General features: G+C 38.5%; 2 protein-coding genes across 2 annotated transcripts in view; both read left to right on the forward strand.

Moving 5' to 3' along the window:
* The first annotated feature begins 3,847 nt into the window (after positions 1-3,847).
* VSX1 (visual system homeobox 1) lies at positions 3,848-7,451 on the forward strand. Its single transcript, XM_053460003.1, has 5 exons — positions 3,848-4,358; positions 5,093-5,171; positions 5,601-5,724; positions 6,311-6,491; positions 6,969-7,451. Exons 1-5 carry the CDS (start codon positions 3,977-3,979, stop codon positions 7,232-7,234), a joined length of 1,032 nt encoding a protein of 343 aa, XP_053315978.1. The 5' UTR covers positions 3,848-3,976; the 3' UTR covers positions 7,235-7,451.
* A 12,953-nt stretch (positions 7,452-20,404) lies between these two features.
* The window catches only part of ACSS1 (acyl-CoA synthetase short chain family member 1), a 35,329-nt gene continuing 32,940 nt past the window's right edge, over positions 20,405-22,793 (forward strand). The window contains exon 1 of the mRNA XM_053459194.1: positions 20,405-20,970. Within this exon, the coding sequence (XP_053315169.1) occupies positions 20,595-20,970 (376 nt within the window). The 5' untranslated portion in view covers positions 20,405-20,594. The remainder of the gene's footprint in view (positions 20,971-22,793) is intronic.

The raw sequence follows: 22,793 nt of genomic DNA on the forward strand, positions 1-22,793 counted from the left end.
AATAACAGAAATGGAAATAATATCTGTGCGCACTATAAAAATAGGATAGGCATAGGAAGATTCAAGAAAATATTTAATTTGCATCATCAGTGTACACATATGTATAATCTATACACAAATGTGTGCCATGTTCAGTATAACAGTATTGTGCAATATATTCCCACCTCCTTCTAGATTGTAAGCTCTCGAGCAGAGCCCTCCTCACCTTTTTCCCCCTGTAAATCCGAATTGTTATATGCGGCATCACTGAGTATGTCCTCGTTATCTGCTGAATATATTGACACAAAATACATCAATTAATAATAATCTGTACATACAAAAGCTGTGTCCCCTTTGGTGTCTGCAGACACAGAGTGCTTATTGGCTCAGCAATGGATTACAGATCTGGATCTCACTATGTGCTTCCTTGACAGGACAATTACCGTCGTTTTAAGGACATCAGCTAGGAATAATATTTATATCCACTTAAGAAAGAACAGTAACCTCTTGGTCCGACACTTGGTCGTCTTCCCAGTTACAGAAAGCCACAGCAATGTCCACTTACTACAGCTTAAATTTGGCCCTTTCCTTTTGAAAACGATACCTCCTATTGGTACCTAGGGCAGTAACGTGAATAATTAGATTTCGTTTTTCGTCCTGGGCCAAGAATAAATTGTAATCTCCAAAAGCAAACCATAAACCCAAGCAATTCAAATTACAATTATCCTAAATGAAAGTTATTATTTTGCTAATCCCAGGAACAGCTTGCAAAGAGAGATTTGGGTCTTTCTTTAATAATGTAAAGTTAATACGTAGTCCTCTTGTAATTATCTTTATCAGAAGGCCCTTGTTTAATCTGCATGTTTAGCAGAAAAGGACCAAATCAAAAAGAGATCTGCTTTAAAGCAGTTGATGTAAGCTGTTTGTAAATCGTTTGCATAAACAGATGAAACGGGGAATTGCAATCCAGGTGCAAGAACTGGAATCGCATAAATGGATGCCACTAGGACATGTGTAATGTCATATGACAAGTTATTTCTGTTTCTTTACATAGTGGGAACACATGGCAAAAGAGACGGAGCTTTCTTGCCGTGACGCTAATGATTCCATCGGGGGTGATTTCAGTGCAAGTAAAATGAGCTTAAATCTGCAACAGGTCTTGGATGTAGAGCCAAGATCTTTCATGGTACGGCCAACTCTGATACACTCACTTTTCCCCTTCTTTACATGCCGCTGGATGGACAAACCAGGTAGTCACAATCGTTAAAAACAAGTTTATGGAAGCCCAACTATCTTATAAAAAATTCTATAGACAGAATTCCCTTGGGTTGACTAATAAATTGATCTACCTGGCCACTAAATGCTATTTAAATGTCCTAACCCCTGACATACAGTACACGAAACGTATTCATTTTCTACGCATCTTGCCACAAACGGAAAATGATTATTATTCTTTTTTTGAAATGGTGAATATTTTTTTAATTATTCAGTTTGATAAAAGGTACTGATTTTTATATTATATACGGAAGGGGAAAAGAGACGAAGAAAAGGTAGAATCTGAGAAAGCTCAATGAACTGTTCCCAAATGTTCAAGGACAAAAAATAAAGTAAAAATTTATTTTTGGGGTGAGTGCTTGGAAAAAAACAACCAATTAAAATATAAAAACTACTATTTAAAAGCAATCCATTTCATAAAGTAGGATGATGTATTATTAGATAAACGCTGCGGTATAATATTCCTGTCTGGTGCTGTGAACTGACACCAAAATATGTCATTGATTATTAAATTGACTGTTTTTATATTTTAATCGCCTAGTTTCTTTTACCAGCGCTCACCCTAAATACATTTTTATTTTATATTATATATCTCCATAGGATTTTCTATGGGATATCACTTCACTTTGCAGTTTAATAAAGGGAGATGTTATAAAAATATTGAAATTTCATGTTTATATATTAATAAATATATGAATTACTGCATGGGTTAATGTCATTTTGAAACTACTTGGGCAGAATCAGAATGATAGAGAATGAATCCCCCGTGAGGGGCTGTAAAGGTAGTTAATTCACTCTTACTGGATTCCCTTTCCAAACGGAGCCAGCAAAAGTGACGCTGGGTAATCTTTTCAGAGAGATGTGTGTCTCTGCCAACTGGGATTGCCCACTTTGTGCTCAAAATGCCTGGCTCTGGTTTCACATAGAAAATATGCCTCTTGTGAGCGAACAGTGTATCAGCCTAGTGAGATGCGAATGTTTTTAACCCCTTAAGCTTGCCTAAACACCTCCAAGGCATGTCTCATGAGTAACTCAAATAACCAACTGGGAAAGTATGAGCATTCTTGCCTTGGTCCCTCAAGGTTTAAAAAGGACCATAATGCCCAGGTGTTGGTGAGGCTTTTCACTTATGGTTTCCTTTTTGCTTCACTCGGAAATATCGCTTATTCATTGTTTGTGGTCTCTGCATTGCTGAGTAAAGCAGAGCAGTACGGTTAAAGTATGATGTCATATCTCTCCACTCCTGTCAGCAATACGGAGAATGTAAGCGTGAATGTAAGGAAGGTCAAACCCTCCTTGCCTTATGAGGACAGCCCTAAAATCCTGATTTTAACATTATCATGCATTCCTATTGTGTGGCCCTTTTCTGCCTCAAAGGGAAAAAAATATGTGCTGAATAAATGAATAAATCCCTAGGACATAAGGACAAGGATCACATTTTACTTAAACCTATATCATACTTGCACCTACTAGGCACAACAATACCGAATTATTTAATGGGACAGGAATAGAAATGAAAAGTTCGATAATATAATTATTGTGACAAAAAAATATAGTTTTTCTTCTATGAAACTATTTTTGGGGAAATAGGAAAGTCCAATAAGAGACATGTAATACTTGTTAATATATAGTGCTATATAATCTATTAAAACATAAAAGTGTACATAACGGAGAGTGATGTTTCATATAAACGTCAAGGAATGGAGAGTACTGTAGTAATAATAATAATAATTAATAATATGTGAAGCATTACATTTTTCATTGACAATTAAGGCCTAAAAGAGGCAAAATATTGCTATCTATAAGACACGGATAGACCCATACGAGAAGAGGCGTTATTGTATTTCTTTTTTTTAAATTATGAAACACCAAGTTAGGGAGACAGTTTACAAAAGAGAAATCGCTGTTGGAAAACAAATCAAAGACTGATGACAAAATCCACAGTGAAATAAAATACTTATGAAATATATTTTCAAGTTTTTGTACTTGAAATGATAATTACATAAAAATACATATGTGGTCAAAAACTCTAATACGTTAGATAATAGAGGATCAGTACGAATGTGTTACATTTTGTGAATTTTTTGAGATAGTTATAAGGATGAATAAGTTAACAGTCGATCAGCTGAATAGAAGGAATTATTTGTTACAAAAACGTTTTTCCAGTGGTTAACCTTCCTCTTGCTGGATTGTCATTTATTTGAGCGGCAATGATTTTTAAGCTAACCCCTTTTCTCCTGGTGTTGGTAATATCAGTACCCCCTGTTGGGGTCTAGTAGTTAAGTGTCAGAATCAATCAGGGGGTCATCAAAGGGAGGGGTTTTTAACTCGCTTAGTTAGGTCGCTATGCACCATTCACTATCAAACAAAAGGTCTCCACAGATTTGAAGTTAGGTGAAATCTGTCATCCTAAACAAAAAGCAAGTGACCATAAGGATCAGACTGAGGGAAAGAGAAGGTGGGGTGAGGACAGAGCCAGGGAATTTATCAGATTGAGGGGAGGGGGACTGGTGCCAATTAATCCTTTGGGATTGGGAAGGAGGTGGGATCCCCTTCCTGCGCTGTAAGGGGCATGTCCAGGAGCTGATTGGAGCCAGAGAGCACCATAAAAATCCCACCAGGCACAGACCTACTTCAATCCTTTTTGTGAGTGGTTGAGAAAAGTCTGTGAGTGGTTGCGAAAAGTGAAAATAAACGTAGTTCAAAACATCACTTAGACAACATGACTGGGAGAGATGAGACCTCAGAGGGAAAGGCAAAGGTGAAGATACTGACTCCCAGTGCCGGGAACGAGAAGTCAGGACGCTTCCATGGACCTGCGATGAGATCCAAAGGTTTTGCCATCACTGACCTTCTTGGTCTGGAAGCAGAGTTGCAGCCCCCATCTGTGTCAGTGGCTAGCTGTGAAGGTCCAGGAGGTGGTCTTGGTGGGGTATCCTTGGCGAATGGCTCTCTGCCCCTTGGTTTGGGGTTTCTGTGTGGCTTTGCATCTCAACAGCCCACTGGGACTACCTGTCTCCTCCCAACGCACATCCCTTTTCTCCAGCCAAGATCAGAACACCAGTATCTCCACACCTCAGAGAAGCACAAGGAGAACATATCTGGTAATTTAAGACTTTCCTTATCTTAATATATTTACATCATATTTTATATCTTGATTCTCAAGCAATGAAATGATCTCTGGCCTCCCATTTTGGCTCGGGATGTGTATGTTTGTATTATGTATGTTCACATTAGAAACTGACCTCAAAACCATTTGTTGCATTTGGCTTTTTATTTACACTCATTGTTTAGGACATTACAATGTAATACTGCATGTTTTTCAGATCCATAACCCAGCTTCCTATATGTCCATTATTAGTTTTCTGTTGTTCAGTGCATTAAACCTTATTGCAGATTCAGCATCATAGCAGAATGTTATGTAGTGATGTCAGTAATGTCACTTCTTACATGGGAGGAAGTAAAATAAGTGAAGACAGGTGAATGGAGCAGAGAACTGTCCATTCTGTGGGAATCTGCTGTGGTGCTGAAAACAGGTTATTTCATTGCTATGAAAACCAATGAACTTGTGTCAGAGGTTAACTTGAGACATCCAAGACTCCAGAAACAGTGGCATAACATAGGGTGCCAGCTCATTACTTAGTTGATAAGCCCAAATAATAAGCCCAAAAAATAACTTTTTTTTTTAGTTATAAAGGTTTGTTAATAAACAATTATCAACACATTTTCCCTTAATTATTTGTATTATTTGTAATAATTTGACGACATGCTTAAGCAATGTTACAATAGCATACAGAAAAACACATTTGTGACGGTGTTACATTTATTTTGTGTCTAGATGATGACAGCCTGGTAGGGGATAAAAGCGACCTGAAATCATCTAACTCGCAGACTAAACGAAAGAAAAGGAGACACAGGTAAGATAATTTGGGCTTAATTGTATCCTAGGGCGGATTGTTGTATTGTCGCACCATATTCCGCATGAATAATAGTTGTTTACACCACTGCATGCAAAAAAAAACAATGTTCCATAAAAATGTCATAAAAAAGAAATTTGGGAATGACTTGTTACACTTCCTGTTCTCAGCCGTATACGAAAAATTGATAGATGGCCAATAATTATATTATTCTTTACATATTAAATAATACAACATTCTAAGGTACCTTTTAATGTTAACATGGAAAAGTTGGACAGATAGCTAAGTGGATAATTATAAAAAGGTAGATGCCAATTTTTTTACAGAATTACTGTAGCCCCAAGGATAAGATGACTATGTAGTACAATGGACAATGTATTTTTTTTGTAGTTAATCGATTAAAATAATTAAAAATGCTGGGTTTTGCAGGACTGTATTTACAGCCCATCAACTTGAGGAATTAGAGAAAGCTTTCAACGAAGCTCATTATCCGGATGTATATGCCAGAGAAATGCTTGCCCTAAAGACAGAGCTTCCTGAGGACAGAATACAGGTAAATTACTTTATATTACGAAAATAAAAACTCCAGTATATTTATTAAAACATATGTTTGATATAAACATGCTAGATTTGCAGGCATTGTCTGTTAAAAATAAAAAAAATGCACAATTAAATATTTTGTTTTAATATTAAATATTAGTTAATTATTTTTATGAGATTTTTTTTGTTTTGTTTTGAAAACAAACCAAAAGAATACATTTGTAACAGGTATGGTATAGTGTTATTTTTTAAAAGCAAAATATTTTATCAATCAACTAAGCCTTGCTGTTGGGAAACAAGACATAATATGTTGTGACTACACACACACAAAAAAAATCAGATCACCCTCTTAAATGAAAAGAAGTAAGAGGTTATTCTCAGCTTGTAGCCAAAAAAACGAAACAAATAGTCGTTAAAAAAATATTTGGCAAAACGGAGTATTCTCTGTCCGGTTCATTTGGATTAAGAATAGAAACTGTTATTTGATAACATCAAACATCTTAATTATCCTGTTAATCAGTATGAATATGACATGATCTTTGCTGTTACAATGTTATTTTTAGGCATATTTTAAAATCTTTTTCTTCTAAATATTACAGGTATGGTTCCAAAACAGAAGAGCGAAGTGGAGGAAGCGTGAGAAGTGCTGGGGACGAAGCAGCGTTATGGCAGAATATGGTCTTTATGGTGCAATGGTGAGACATTCAATCCCTCTACCAGAGTCCATCATTAATTCTGCAAAGAATGGACTCGTGGGTTCCTGTGCTCCATGGCTGCTGGGTAAGCATCTCGTATACCATCCACAGCTTAAACTATATTAGATTTATGATTGAATTTGCAGAACCTTGTACCATGTCCACTTGCCCTAGTTACTTACTGTCATCTGTGAACATATACAAACCAGCATGTAATGCACATATATGTACATGTTTGTGTATAAAAAGAGTCATTCAGATTTATTTAATCTTCTTCTCCCCTATGATTACTATTAGTTTACTAAGGAAAAGTAAAATATTTAAACAAAATGCAGCTGAGCTACCGGGCTGGTTAAGGCTCTTAATCGGGGCAGTGCAGATAAATGTGTGATAAATGACAAGGTGTCTGATATTGAAATGATAAATAATTGTATATTACTTATAATGTTTATTCATTTCTTGAATAACATGGAAATCTATAGATCATATATTTATTTTTGTTTCCTTAAATGCCATTTAAAATATAATAATACATAATATATCTATATTTTTTTATATGCAGGGATGCACAAGAAATCTGTGGAAATAACCCGGAAAACCGACATGGACGAGGTGGCAACAGATAGCTTTAGGGGGGATCATCACGGTGAAGTTTTGTTAACCAAATCAACAGAGACACAGAGAAGTACGCAAGAAAAGAGCAACGTGTTGGACACTTCTGAAGAGAGAGCCATTGACCTCTCGAGCACAGCTAAACAAGAGAACCAGTGCAGCATGAGACACATCCCCAGTCGGAATCAATGTGACCTCACTGACAATGAACACTAAACTGGTACTTAAATCAGGCATTCAGTGAACAGGACACGGGAGAGCAAAAAGGGTTGGATAAAGTGGCAGTGCCAGCTTTTGCTGATATTAACTTCTTGTGTGCCAGAAAACTGGCCGGCACTGCTCATCTGTTACTTAAAAGGTTAAATAACAATCACGGATGCACACTATTGCAAACATATTCAACATCTTCTGTTTTATTTACCTTTATTTTTTTTTTTAAAAAAGAGATTTTTATTGAGACGTTTTTAAAGTCAGTATATAAACTATTAATGTTTTATGTAAATAGCGTTTTGTTTAGTTTTTATTAAGTAGCCACAGATAATTACAAGACACTTGGATGTAAATAAATAATTATTGTAAATAAAAAGAAAATAGAAACTTCCAGTCGAGGTATTATCAAATTAAATTTTATTCCTATTAATACAATTGACACTAAAGATATACAATCTGTTAATATATGCATTTAATGGAGAAAAATCACTAAATGGTAACCCAGCGTCTATTCATTATAATGACCATGCATTATTTTATTTCAATCTTCTGTTTGCTTGTTTTTATACTTTCTTTTACTCAGTAATTAGGAGTGACCTGATTTGCCTTTTTACATGGGGTCTAATAAGAATCAGCATAAACATGATCAAAAACACTTTTCTTAAAGCCAGCGTATCCTCTAGACCATTGAAAAAAACATGTTTTCAGTATCTCTGCACATATGCACAGGAAGAACTTTCATTGGCATTGATGTTCAAGAAAATGTGAGATGCTGATCCTCATGTAATCCTCAAATCTCAAGAGGTTCCTTTGAGTGTGAACTTACTTTTTTTTTCTTCTCGTTTAAAAATTGATCCTGTAAACTGTTATTGTTGGTATTCTTGAATGCATTCATACAGTTTTACAACAAAAATATGAATTTCAATTTCTAAATGATATGATAACATTATTTTATGATAAATTAATAAGCATTCCACGTCATCTTGCCGTGTATGGTATGGAAAGGTTCAGAACGAAAGAGAAACCTAAATTGGTTAAGTGGCAGGGCAGGTAGTATTAACCAAATAATACCCATCTCCGATTTGACTACAATCCCAGTAATTCCCTGGTAACGGAGGATGGGATTTATAGTCGGACAATAGCCGGAGGGACAATGCTTGCCACAATGTCACAATCTGGTAAGGTAATAGAATGCCACAAAGCATTGAGGATGCATCATTCGTAAAATACTTATACTCTTAGTATATGTGCCTTTCCCCCTTTCATGATTACAAAATTGTTAACAGGTTTTAATGCCCTACAGGTAGCGTAACCCCTGGCATTCAGAAGGTTAAATGCTGGTGATATTTATATATTTTAATACCATGTCCCTATTTTTTAGTAGTATGATTAATGAGGCTTCATAGGGTGCAACATTGGAGTTCAATATTTTCCATACAGCATCAATAATCAGTTTAATTTCTCCTAATGCTGTCTTAATCCTAATGTTTCTACTTGAGAAATATTACCTAAAAACTCAAGAATATTAGGATAATTTTTTTTCATTTTCAGTATAAAACCATTTTATTATGGGGTCAAATATAATCTATTTTTGGATAATGGCAAAATATGATATATTTCAAGGAAGTGTACCAATGCCAGCACTCTGTAGTTTTAACATACTGAAACAATGCAACCTCCTCAGCAGAAAATGTTTATATTTTATGTGTACAGAATTTTTTACTGAGCTATCTTTACATTTTTTTTGTAGTGTGAACCCCTGCACTATTATACTTCAGGTATATAGCGCACAAGATTAACTGAACTAAAGCACAGAAATAGGACATTTTTTTTTTAAAAAAAATCTATATTTGGTGTATAAGCAGCAGTAAAATGTTTTGTAATTATTTTGATTGTTGTAACGATGTTATATCAGGCTTATTTGCAGCCATTTCATTTCTATGTATTGATGCACTTTGCTAGTCAGGGTTTTTTTCTGAATATTTGTTTGCTATATTTTATTGTATATTTATTATGTATATACTAAATAAAAAAAATCCCTATAAATTCAGGTGTGGAAATATGCCTATTTAAGTGTTGATGAAGTGTACTTCTAGACTACATCCAACGGCTCCAAAGATAATGTTGTACTTTTGTTCCCACTTTGTTTCCAGTTCTAGCACTCGATAATGCTGTCAGACATAGAGAAAACCCTTAATCCACTCAACTTTCTGAGGGTTTTAAAAACATTAAACATTAGTCTTAGTTGTAAAAGTTGTTTTTTAATTTCACCCCACAAAAGTACAGACAGTGGGGTATTAAGGCTTTTGTTGATTAGGCCAGGGGTGATTAGGCTCCCCGATGCTCTGCTAAGCAATTGCCGTATTACAAAGGAGATCTGTGATCTCCCCAACTGGTCCATTATCTCCCCAACTGGTCCACACTATGGAGGAGTGTGTCCAAATGGCATAGGATGCTGCAGTAGGCTCCGTGTCCCACTGGGTAGAAAACCAGCATACAATGTCATATCCTGGTGCTCAGCAGTAAGGACGGTGGCCATGGAGAAGCGTAAGTGTTACGACATTTATAGTGTGCCAGGAACACAAAGATTCTATGGTATTGCTAACTTTTTGTCATCTATGATATCCATGTAGAAAAGTATGACCTATATAAAATCTCTAATCTCAAATAGAATTATGGTTTTTAGATCTCGGTATTACATGTAAAGAGAATGATGCCATTCATTTTTTAAGAATTTATCAATTGTTACACCTAAGGGCATTTTCAGGGACACCATAAAATTCTTGATAATGTCTTGGTTACCTAGGTGTATGTAGCATCAGCTCTCAGTAAATTGTCCATGCATAAATCCAATGTGATAATAGCCCTTATCCACTTAATGTGGGTCATATCCTGTCTGCAGAATATAACTATTGATGTTGTAAAACCCTGAGAGTTCCCAACTATGGTTATAGTAGTCTATGGCAACAACCTATCAGTGCCTGCCTGTTCATCCCATCAAACAAGATGAGAAAGACCAAAGTTTAATTGATTAAATCATTATTTCTGGGAATGCTTCTGGGAATGATGTTTCTAGTGCTGCACTTAGTTTGGATAGCGTAGGGGGAACAGAAGCTTTAATATTCTTAATATTTACCTGTAAACTCTACCAAAGGTCACAGCATTTCTGGAATCCAGCAAGGCCAACTGGACTTAGAAGAGCAGACAAGATTCTAGACGGACAACCCTTTTTACTAAGGGGCTAAACATTGGCGTATTTTTGGAAGTACTTATTTATAGACGAAAAATACAGATTTTTTTTTTCTGTTGATGATTACAAAAGCAAGTGCATTTAAAAATGGCTACAAAAAGAAAAACATAAATATACTGACAATGCAATACATAAACCATGAAACCTTCCCAACAGAATCTTGTGGCCAACTTGTAACTGAATAAAGAACAAAAGAAGTATTAATTGAAATCTGGGTAATTCCCATTTGGAATGAATCCTAAAACAGTTAAACGCATGGCCTGCATATTAATAAGCTTTCCCATCTGCTATTGGATTTATTCTCCGATATAGTCTGGAATTTCTCACTGAAAATGCAATGAAAACTCCATAGAACCATACAGTGTTGGCAAACAATCTATATAAAAATATGGCTGGGCTGATCGCTGGATAAATATGGTTTTCCATGCAAACTGTTGCCAAAGGAACCGTTAACTTGCAAATCCACTATAGTGGTAATCAGAGGAATACTTTTAATTTGATGGCCCAATATGTTTACCGCTTTCAGCTCATGTAATAATAAGAATTTATGACATTTATTTGCTAAAACATAAATCAGCTGTAGTGCACTTGCAAATGTGAGATCCTGATAATTATTATTTGGTGTATTAATATAAGTAATTAACAAATGTAACAATGCAATTTCCTCCAAATTCAATTAAAACATATAATAAATTAATAGCAAGCATTGCTCTCATGTTGCTGTTTAACGACCAAATTGTATGTTTGTAAATGGTGCTGTTATTTTTTTCTCATCATAATTAAATAACATTTAGCTCATCCTGTTAAGAAGCTTTAGAGTGGAAGAATACTTGGACAGGGATCTACAATAGATGGGAAAGGGCTCCATCTGGTGGCAAACTCTATGCATTGCTGTTTCCCTTTTTTGTATGATATTTCAATAGGGCTTCCAGAGAGAATAGCTGAGAAATTGCAAACAAAGTGTGAGAAATCAGCCCAAAATCAACGCAAGCTGAGCAGAAATCGGTTTAATTCAGGATACGTTTTGAAAATGTATTTCAGAGTTGTGGGTAGCCTCTTGTCTTACGACACAACTTTCTTCATATTAAAACTCATTTTAAGAGAGGGGAGGGTCACCCTAGATAATAGCCTCTTAGATTTCCAATGACCTTGCTTAAAAGCGGAATGTCAAGCTTGTGGCTGTAGTTCTCTGTAGCCAGGGTCCATGCTTATGCTTATGGAGCCGGTTGTGTTCCGTTGCTGTATTTAGGAGAGCTAAAACGAGTTCACTTTGCCAATGTAGGCAATCTTTGTTTTTGTTTTCTTCAAGAAGTCGTCAACTTGGTCAAGCAGAGGTTTAGTGAATAGACTGTATGGGCACTGCAGCCTTATGTATGGTAAATCAATTTAAGCCTTGGGCCCTTCGTCTAATAGTAAAGAGAGTCCTGTTTAACATGTGTAATACATTTACATACTCTCATAACGTGATGACGCAATAAGATAGATGGAAGAAGCCACTGACTGGCCTGCTTGAGCTTCTGCACAGAAATCGCTCCCATTGATTTCCCTTTCCTTCTAGTGATTGAAATTATATCACCGCAGTTATTGTACTTCTCCTTTATTATACTGTAAATTGCAAAGCATTAAGTACATCTGTTTAGAAATGCACACATATATAAGTCATTTGCTGAAGGCACCTCTGGATGGGTCCTTAAATGTGTTCGCAGTTTTGTTCACTTATCTCTGAAGATAAAAATGGTTGCAATGTGCTACTAAATGAAGCAGACAGAGGAAGAGAAGTGTTATTTTCATGTGTTTGATTATATTGCTTAGTGAACATTAGCCAGCACTGTGTAGTCTGTTAATTTGCCACTAGGGCTATTGGGCTATATGAAAGGTCCATATGTATAGACAAGCTCACCCATCAAATATAAGGAGTCTAGGTCTGCATTACTCCTTTGCCCCATTTCTATAACTAATACAAAAATCTGTTCTAACACCCAATCACCGTGACACATACAATAACACACAATTGCTCTCACATTATATGCTAACATATACGGTACATACACAAACATATACCTATACCTTCTCTACTGCACCACTAAGCATAGGTTCATCTCTCACACTCTAACACCCACACACCAACACTCAAACACCATTTACATGGGGCATGGCTTGAATAGGATAGTCTCCGGCTCTCTCTGCAGTTGGTTACAGATGGGGCTGGAACACTGGGATATGATGTCATGTTATTGCTCATTGCATCGCAAGGTGGTCTATTGTAAATGCTCGATTAATTTCAATATGCTGGCCAGGAAAGGTCAGAGGAACTCCCTAACTGGACCATGATCTCCACTGCCTCCCAAGTGGGACAATAAAAAGGTCACATATGATGTATGTTACATTGTATAACAGTTTGGAGTGTAGAAGGTTGCCCAAGTCCCAGGTCACCATTAATTTCTGTGTGACCTATATCTTCAAATCAAATTAGAAAATCTATTCTATATCCATATATATGAGGCTTAACTCCAGAATGTGTTATCCGCAAATATCCTAATGGAATCCACAATAACATCCTAAGTGAGGGATAAGCAAAAGTAAGTTTTTGTAATCACTGGAGTGAGAAAATAAACAAATGCCTGCAGCTAATCCTGTGATCATCATGGCTTTTAGTGGTCTAAACTGTTTAACCCAGACTTGAAGAAGGGCTCACTTTAATGGATGTGATCCTTCTCCACATCCCTTGATCTTAATAATGCCTTGAACTATTTTTGTTCCAATCAGCTGCCAGTGAGCAGTGTGTCATAAGCTGCCCTACGCCATGTATTAGGATGCTGCAAAAGTATTTCAATTAAGATTGCGTGTGTTGATTTAATCAGGAAAACTTAAGCTGTCCCATTGTAGCCACCAACTTTGCCAAAATGTGTCTCAAATGAAATGGACCGGTCAGAACAAAACAAGACTCTTCCACCGGGTGCCTACAGAAACACAGTTCAGTAATGTATGTACAGGTAAGTCACAAGAACACTTTTTACACAGCAAAACAATTGTATGCTAGAAACAGGAGCCCCGGAGCCACATAGGAGTAAGGGCAACGTGACTGGCATGGTCAGGGCAAGCTCTACCATCAGATGAAGGAGAAAGGGAAAGTTAAGAGGAGGCACTTGTAGAGGAGAGGTAGGGCAGGGGTGAAGGATATTTAAGGGGAAGGGGTGGTTTGTTCACCTTGGTTTCCTGCACATACACCCTGGTATTCGTTGGATGTATGAGGCTGGGTGATGGTTATTTTATGTTTGGAGGTTAGCCTGTCAGGAGCACTCGTACACCCCTCACATTTTTGTAAATATTTTATTATCTTTTCATGTGACATCACTGAAGAAATTACACTCTGCTACCATGTAAAGTAGTGAATGTACAGCCTGTATAACAGTGTAAATCTGCTGTCCCCTCAAAATAACTCAACACACAGCCATTAATGTCCAAAGTGAGTACACCCCTAAGTGGAAATGTCCAAATTGGGCCCAATTAGCCATTTCCCCTCCCCGGTGTCATGTGCCTCGTTAGTGTTACAAGGTCTCAGGTGTGAATAGGGAGCAGGTGTGTTAAATTTGGTGTTATCGCTCTCACACTCTCTCATACTGGTCACTGGAAGTTCAACATGGCACCTCATGGCAAAGAACTCTCTGAGGATCTGAAAAAAAATGTTGCTCTACATAAAGATGGCCTAGGCTATAAGAAGATTGCCAAGACCCTGAAACTGAGTTGCAGTATGGTGGGCAAGACCATACAGCGGTTTCACAGGACAGGTTCCACTCAGAACAGGCCTTGCCCAAAGAAGTTGAGTGCACGTGCTCAGCGACATATCCAGAGGTTGTCTTTGGAAAATAGACGTATGAGTGCTGCCAGCATTGCAGCAGAGGTTGGAGTGGGTCAGCCTGTCAGTGCTCAGACCATACGCCGCACACTGCATCAAATTGGTCTGCATAGCTGTTGTCCCAGAAGGAAGCCTCTTCTAAAGATGATGCACAAGAAAGCCTGCAGTTTGTTGAAGACAAGCAGACTAAGGACATGGATCACTGGAACCATGTCCTGTGGTCCGATGAGACCAAGATAAACTTATTTGGTTCAGATGGTGTCAAGCGTGTGTGGCGGGAACCAGGTGACGAGTACAAAGACAAGTGTGTCTTGCCTACAGTCAAGCATAGTGGTGAGAGTGTCATGGTCTGGGCCCGCATGAGTGCTGCTGGCACTGGGGAGCTACAGTTCATTGCGCGAACCATGAATGCCAACATGTACTGTGACATACTGAAGCAGAGCATGATAATGACCCCAAACACACCAAGAGGACCACTGCCTTGCTAAAGAAGCTGAGGGTAAAGGTGATGGACTGGCCAAGCATGTCTCTAGACCTAAACCGTATTGAGCATCTGTGGGGCATCCTCAAACGGAAGGTAGGGGAGCGCAAGATCTCTAACATCCACCAGCTCCATGATGTTGTCATGGAGGAGTGGAAGAGGACTCCAGTGGCAACCTGTGAAGCTCTAGTGAGTGCTGGAAAATAATGGTGGCCACACAAAATATTGACACTTTGGGCCCAATTTGGACATTTCCACTTAGGGGTGTACTGACTTTTGTTGCCAAGGTTTAGACATTAATGGCTGTGTGTTGAGTTATTTTGACTACTTTACATTGTAACAGATCACAGATATACAGAATATCTCTATACAGTATATCAAAGGCCAGACGGTTTGGGCCGCTCTGCACCCTTTCATCATGTTGCATGTAACTCTATAGCACTAAAATAGACTAAATAGACTGTGTATATGGGCTGTACGGCAGCCAAGCTGTGCTTAGAAAGCCTGGAGACAGATTATTAGGATGCCTGTTAGGTGCAGTTGTATCCAAATGTATTATATACTATAACAGGTGTTGTACCTGCTTTTACCAAGCACCATTCCTGTTCTTTGTAAGGCCTTGGACTAGGAAAATATTATTTTTGGATCAGCCTTAGATGAGGGTGAAAATATATTCATGTCCTACTAACCAAAAAATAAAAATTAAAGTAATCGATTTTAGAAAGGGTAGGACTAGTAAAGGTAGGCTTCATCATACCACTGTGCAAAATGTTTTTACCGTATTTGCTCGATTCTGCCTCCTGGAATGCCTTATACCTCCCTATATGCTACTCTGCCCCATAATATGCATTTTAACCCCCTAAATGCCAGAATGGGATATAGGGGTATAAGGCATTTCTGGAGGCAGAGTGGCACATAGAGGGTCAAAAGTCATACCATGGGGCACAGTGGCATATAGAGGGTTAAAAGGCATATCATGGGCCACGGTGCCATATTGGTGTGGCAAGCCTGGGGGCAGATGTGCGTAACTGGGGGACAGGTTGGAAAATACAAGGAAAGAAAAACAAAAAAAATATTTTTCTCAATCATAGCTTTTATTAAAATTTTTTTTACATGAATTAACATTTACTGGTAAAACTTTTTTCCTTTAGGGTCGTCTTATATTCAGGCTTTTTCTTTTTTTCCTAAGTTAATATTCAGATTTTGGGGGGTCGTCTTATAATCAGGGTCTTCTTATAATCGAGCAAATACGGTAAATAACTTCAAGAAAAAACAATACCAATCAAAAGTGGTAAAGGTTACACAAAATGTGCAGGTGATTACTGCTAAACAGTAAAGGCCTTTTTTAAAGGAATGGGATTAAAACATTAGGTTTTCTGGATCGAGAAGTATTATACCTTTGGGCCATGAAGTTAATAAATTCAAATAACAAAATCATCATTAATCACCGAATTAGATACTGAGTGGGCATTTTGTGGTGCACATCTATGGATTGTTGATCACAAAACTATATTAAATTTAAAAAAGTATTTTAATGTCTTAAAGCAAAAAGCCTGGCAAGGCTTAAGGAGTCATAAGGTACTGGGAATGACAGGATGGCCACATCGGCTCTTGCTCCCTCAGTAACTCACATATGCACTGGCACACATTTTTACACACACTCTCACATCTGCACAAATTCACACACTCATGCTAACATACACACTCACTCATGTTAAAACATACCCCCTCTCACACACACTTACACATACATCTTCATGCTCACACACACTTACACATACACATTCAGGCTCACACACACATACTCACCTGCTGCTTGCTTATGATGCAGAGTCACATAACATTAAGTGACCCTGCTGCGTTCCTGCCTCCCTGGGCTCCTCCAAAGTTGTTCACAAAGGACTGGTCCAATCTGGAACAATTATAGACCAGTCCAGGGGGCAATTGCCCCCCTGTCCAGCCCACCATTGGCAGACACACTACATTTTTAAGATGGTGTAGTGTGCAGCCGAGCATATCCAGCCGATGTGCAGGACGCTCCAGCTGCAGATGGGGTGAGTGGGAGCTGATGGCCAGCAGCCCAGTTTGGGATAAAAGATGTGGAAATCTGAAATGAAATATTCTATAATTTGTACGGATAAATGACAGGAAAGTATCCCCTCTAGGCCACTACTTCTGAGTAGATCAGTGATAGTCAGAGGTAGGGGAACAGTAAAAAGAATGGCATTTAAAAAAATACCTCCACTGGACTACCAATAAGCTCCCTCCTTAATAGTTTCTGTGTAGTTTTCATCTGATTAAACCTTCAGAAGAAAGAATAAAATGGTAGATCTGCTATGGCATATTTGCTTGGCATACTATCGAGTGCAATTATTGTTTTGTCTGACGGAACAGCATTATTTACAGAAACTATAAAATGAAATCATTTGTTGCGGTCACTGTGAAAAATGGAGATGAAACCAGATGTTGTGTTTACTAATTCAGCATAATGAATGTTCAAAGAAATTTTCGGGGTTTGGAACTCTTATCACCCCACAGCAGCAGGTGTCCAAAGAGCATTGAACCTGGCATGCTTGGTACCTACTACCGGTATTTAAAATATTAATAAATGATTCAGTTATAAACTGTTTCAAAATAAAAGTGGCTGTTCACAGTTATGTTTTATTAACACACATATATTACAATCATTTAATTTGGAGAAATACTAGCTTATTCTTTACAGATTATTCATTTTATGCATATAACCCTGCTGACATGTGAGATATTATGTGAGCCGCATTAGTCATAGTATCTAAAATAGCAGCTGGGCACCCAAGCAAACGGGGACTATTTATAAACCGCAATTCTGGTGGTTGATGAGGGGGTGATCCTGGGCCCACTTTGTCAACAATGTATCTCGTATGTGGTTCACATTGAAACGATTAACTACTTTCACACAATATACAGATACACACAAGATACACAACGTGACACTCAACAAAAACCAAGGAAGTATAAGTTATGGCATTTTGGACCCTTTCTCTGCTTTATTCTGCAGACTAGCCATATTCATTCATTTCTTTTTTCCCTCATTCGATTTTCTCATCCATTGCTTTTTATCTCTAGGTTCATGTCTCTCCTCATGTTCTCCCATTCCATTCTTCCCTCTCATTAAAATCGTTCTTTCCCTTTTAATCGCATTGCATTCATACCTTTATACGTCCTTCATAATTTCTCTTTTGTGGTATTAAATTGACCCTCTTTCTTCTTTTCTTCCTCATTACCTTGACACCTTCATGTGTAGGCTGAGCTTATTGCATTGTGGTCCCTGGCAGGGCATAGACCTTTAACTTCGTGCCATTCCACTGAATGTATCTGGTGTTTTAAGTCCTGCTGTGAATGATAGTAACATTATCTCTGGAATCTGCTTCCACCGAAATCTTCAGCATTCACCCTCCCTCCCAACATTCAAGAACCATCTCAAAACTCACTTTTTCAGAGAAGCTGCACCATCTTAGCTGCTAGAACTTCCCTGTCACTGATACGACCACCACACTACCTCTCACCTTTTTCTGTGCCTTATGTTTGTCAACCCATTACCTCAAGATTGTAAGCTTGCGAGCAGGGCTCTCTCCACCTAATGTATCGGTTTGGCTTAGTCTGTCAATTCTCGTCTTGTCATACCCCTTGAATATTTGTATTGTATTAAGCTCTGTGTACATTTTTGGTGCTATATAAATAAAAGATAATAATAATAATAGCTGCAACGTGTACAATGTCTCAAATGTCAACTACAGTTATTAGCTTGCCCTGATTGTGTGAGCTCTTGTGGATACCACAGCACCTCCAACAGTCATGTCAATTTCCTGAAACTGTTCCTTTCATTTTCTTTCATTTGCCCCTTTCCCCATCGCCCAGCTAAACGCCCTGCAGGAAATGCATTCAGCCAAATGTATCTCCCTGCACATGAAGTAAAGTGTGCATGTGCAAAGTCTTCCCTGCCACTGACTGACAGTTAAAAGCTGCTGGGGCAGGAAATGTTGGTTCCTGGAGGAAGAAGATCCTTCTAATTCCGTGCCAGGTAAGTGCTTCATTTTTTATATTATTTTTCATTTTGGAAGAATGCATATTAGTCCTCACTGAGGGTTAATGTTACTCAGGGTACTTTAGCATGCATTTTTCTATAGTATAGGTGTCAGGGACAAAAGACTGTCCCTTTGGGTCAATGAGTTGCAAATCAGTAGAAACCCTAAGGATAGTGAATAAACCCTAAACTTATTTAAATATACAACTCTGAAAAATTGTGTTTGCAGAATTTTTGAAGCTTTTCATACTTGGCATGGCCCTGATATTCTCATACATTTATTTTAGAATAGAGGTGAAGGGTTAGAAGTTTAAGGTAAACCAACATTTAACAGTACAATTATAACATTTGCTTCCTCACCAAAAATAAACCCAATTTTAAAACTGTCATATGATGTGTTAAAAATCTAAAGTGACGTACATAATATATTTAAAAACTTGACTTCACTCACTCCAGTGGTAAAGGCATACACTGCAAGGGTTAACCAAAATCTTTACATATTATTATTGGGTTTGTTTTGTAATAAATGAATTTGTATACAATAACGCCATCATATTCTGCAGCACTATACAATTAAGAACGGTTTCAAAAGACCCGCTAATGATATTTGCCCTATGGGCCCATGCTATGTCCCTGAATCAGAGCACCTTGAGATTCCGCAGCACTATTACAATAGTGTGAAAATGAACAATAACATTAATATTAACATACAGAAAGTTGGCAATAACATTAACATATGTTAAATCATACTGGTACAGAAGGAGAAGAGGGTCTTCTGATTAAGATGCCATATTTTGATGTTAGTAGATGATGTCCCTGTCCAGCTGAGCCAACAACGTATTCTTGGTGTTAAATAAAATATATTATTAGATTTTTTCCCAGTGTAAAATATTGGCAGGATAGTTAGTGTCATAAGCACTATTTATTGTTAATTCGGAGGTATGGGAACTGTCCCCTATATAAAGAAACATCTGAAGAATGGTATTGCACCAATACAGCTTGGAGACTCCAGCCATGCAGCACCTGCAGGGTATGTCGGTGCTTTTATACAACATAATTATTTCATACAACATAAACGTTTTAGTTATTGTTGCAAAATCAGCAATTGTCACAGGTAAAGCCTGTATATATAAACACACATAATATTTACATTAAATATAGCAGATTACTTTTCCCTATCAGTGTATCCTACACAAAATATTTTTAAAGGGAAATAATGAATTGACTAGCCTAGCTGACAGTGAGAAATGTCCTTCTACCAAGTATAGTTCTCCATGTGTTTCATACAGATAGTCTGCAGGCACTTTCTGCTGCTGTGATGATTTAAGTGAAGCAGATAGAAAGATTAAGAAATGCATATGCAGGGGAATGGGGGTAATGCTGTGGAGTACTGAGCTATCAGGACCCAGGGGGACAGGTCTATGCACCAGATCATGGGGACCTTATCTGCCACAGAAGAATCAGAGGAGGGGACAATACAGGCCAACGTGGTGCTCAATATAAAAAGTTGCTATTACGTTTCCTGAATGTGAAATGAGGAGGAGCAGCAGTAGGGGAGTGTAATTCTAGCAGCTCCCAGCAGAAGACTTGTTGCAGTTGTGGTTATCATCTTCAGCACTTAACTCCTACTAGCCTGCACTTTAAGATACTTCTTGGGCTTCAACAGATCATAGAGGTATAGACCTGAGCACCTTGGAAACCCTGATATCTCTGAAGATGACAGCTACATTTGTAAACAGACTGATCTTGAATCAGGTGCTCAGTAAGCACCATGCTCCTGCAAGGATCTGCCAGTGGAGAAGACTTGGAGCTAGACATTGTGTGTCCTACCAACAACAGAAGGTGCAACCATCTCACCAGGCTGCTGGCTCTCAGTGGGATGTCCATTCTTACATGCCAGAAGCGGCTGCCCTGCCTGCTGTGCAAAGTTACCAAGAACTCATACAGCTGTCGGTGGACGACCCTGAGACTTTTTGGGGTGTGCTGGCCAGAGAAAGGTTGACTTGGGTTAAGCCATACCAGACGGTTAAAGACTGTGACTTCACTCAAGGCCGGGTGAGGTGGTTCCTTGGTGGCCAGTTGAATGTGTCTGGTGAGTGATGTGACGTTCGCAGGTGGATTGCTTACAGTGACATCTGCTTCCCAGGCTTCTGCGTCATCGTTTTAAGCTCAATGTGCTTGATTAGCAGTGCCCATGCATATAGCCCGTATACCGGCACTGTGCTCCCCCGTGTCTCTGCATGGACCTGCATATATATACATTTCATGCAAAATACCCCCAAATACTTCACATTTGTGTCTTGCCTTAATATGGCTCGATCCAAAGCAGTCCTCTCAACACGAGATCAGCATTACCGTTTACCATTCTCTGTAAGTTTAAATGGGAGGGGACATTATTGGATCTGTGCCGGTTATGGAGGGGGGGGATCTAATCCTTATCCGACAACAATACATTTCCAATATGACGGTACATCCGTGCAATAACAGTGCCTTTTTATTATATAGCGCTTTTTTAATATGGTGTCTTAAACCTTGCATGCGTGAACAAACCAGCTGGAGTTCTCATGCATCGTAGCCGTCTTGTTTTAGCGCGTTGGTAGTGAACGAGTTAAAAAAGGCTTCGTTTTTTTTTCTTGGCTCACTTCTGCACTGACGTTTCCAATACATTGAGAAGAATGGGATAGGCCCAAACTGCGCATATGATTGGCTAAGAACTTAGAAGAGGGGGCGTGGTTTGGTGTAAGAAAAAAACCCCTACTCTTGAGAAGCTCTGTTTGTGTCACATGCTGGGTGCTGCCCAACTGGCTTGGGGTGGCTTTTGTGTAGAGAGCTGGCACTCGGCCCTCTGTAAATGTCTACGTCTGAACAAAGTAACTGCTGCTTTAACGGCAGATCATGGAAACGCGTATCGTAATCGGTGTATTATTTCATTCACGGAGGATTTACACATACAATTCTCGCAACTAGAAATAAAGAAAACTAACAGTGCTTGATTTTTTTAAGTCTTGTTTTGCCCTAAAATTCTAATCTAATGACTCTTAAAGGGACACTCCGGTATCCCAGGGCGCCAACTGACAATGGCAGACTGTGCCGGGAGGACGGACCACCGTCGATCAGTGTGTCGGTGCACAGTAAATGCATGGAGGGACTGGCCCAAAGAGTAGAGTGCGGCCACCAGCAAAGCCCTCTCTATCAGGGGTCTCTATGTCCCAGCACGCTGTTTGAGCGCTAGGATATGATGTCATTTCCCAGCTCACAGTCGCAGGCGGTGTGCGAGGACCATGAGGGTGCATCGGAAGGGAGTGTGTAAAATATTTAGAAATAATAGAAACTGCAGCCATATGTACAGGTATATATATATATATATATATATATATATATATATATATATAACAATATAACAATAACTGTTTTTCTGGAGATATATTATCCGGAATGTATATCTGTAGAGAAGGGCTGGTGGCCTTGAGCCCAGGTGGACTAGGCCACCCAGATAGCCCTATGATATGATGACCAAAACCGACACAAAAGGTACACCCTACCTCTCATGTACAACAAACATTTCCCCCAAATGACTTAATAGACCAAATGAAGCACAAAAATGATCCAGTCAGGGGTAAACACTGCCTAAGACACTGTGATGGCTATATGCGATATTAAAAATAAAATACATAGTAGCATTATTCTGGTAGTTGCCCAAATCAGAGTAATAGAGACAAATGCCTCCCGCTGCCAGCTCGCCTTTCGCCTTTATGTAAATGTGTATGCTGAGAACTGTAGCAACTTGTCAGCATTGCCTTAGCACATGGTTTCTGAATACTACATATAGCTGACATGCGGTGATAAATGACCGAAGGAACACGTCAGACTTGAGCCTCAACAAGAACAAACCAGACGGCAACCCGTAGATGAGCC

The sequence above is a fragment of the Spea bombifrons genome, chromosome 3 (assembly GCF_027358695.1).
Source record: "Spea bombifrons isolate aSpeBom1 chromosome 3, aSpeBom1.2.pri, whole genome shotgun sequence".
NCBI lineage: Eukaryota > Metazoa > Chordata > Amphibia > Anura > Pelobatidae > Spea > Spea bombifrons.

Bases quoted from the DNA above. Each gene is read 5' to 3' on its own strand.
- VSX1 (XM_053460003.1), top strand. From the start codon at position 3,977: ATGACTGGGAGAGATGAGACCTCAGAGGGAAAGGCAAAGGTGAAGATA. The intron at 5,172-5,600 runs GTAAGATAATTT...TGGGTTTTGCAG, and splicing joins CGAAAGAAAAGGAGACACAG to GACTGTATTTACAGCCCATC. The intron at 5,725-6,310 runs GTAAATTACTTT...TAAATATTACAG, and splicing joins TTCCTGAGGACAGAATACAG to GTATGGTTCCAAAACAGAAG.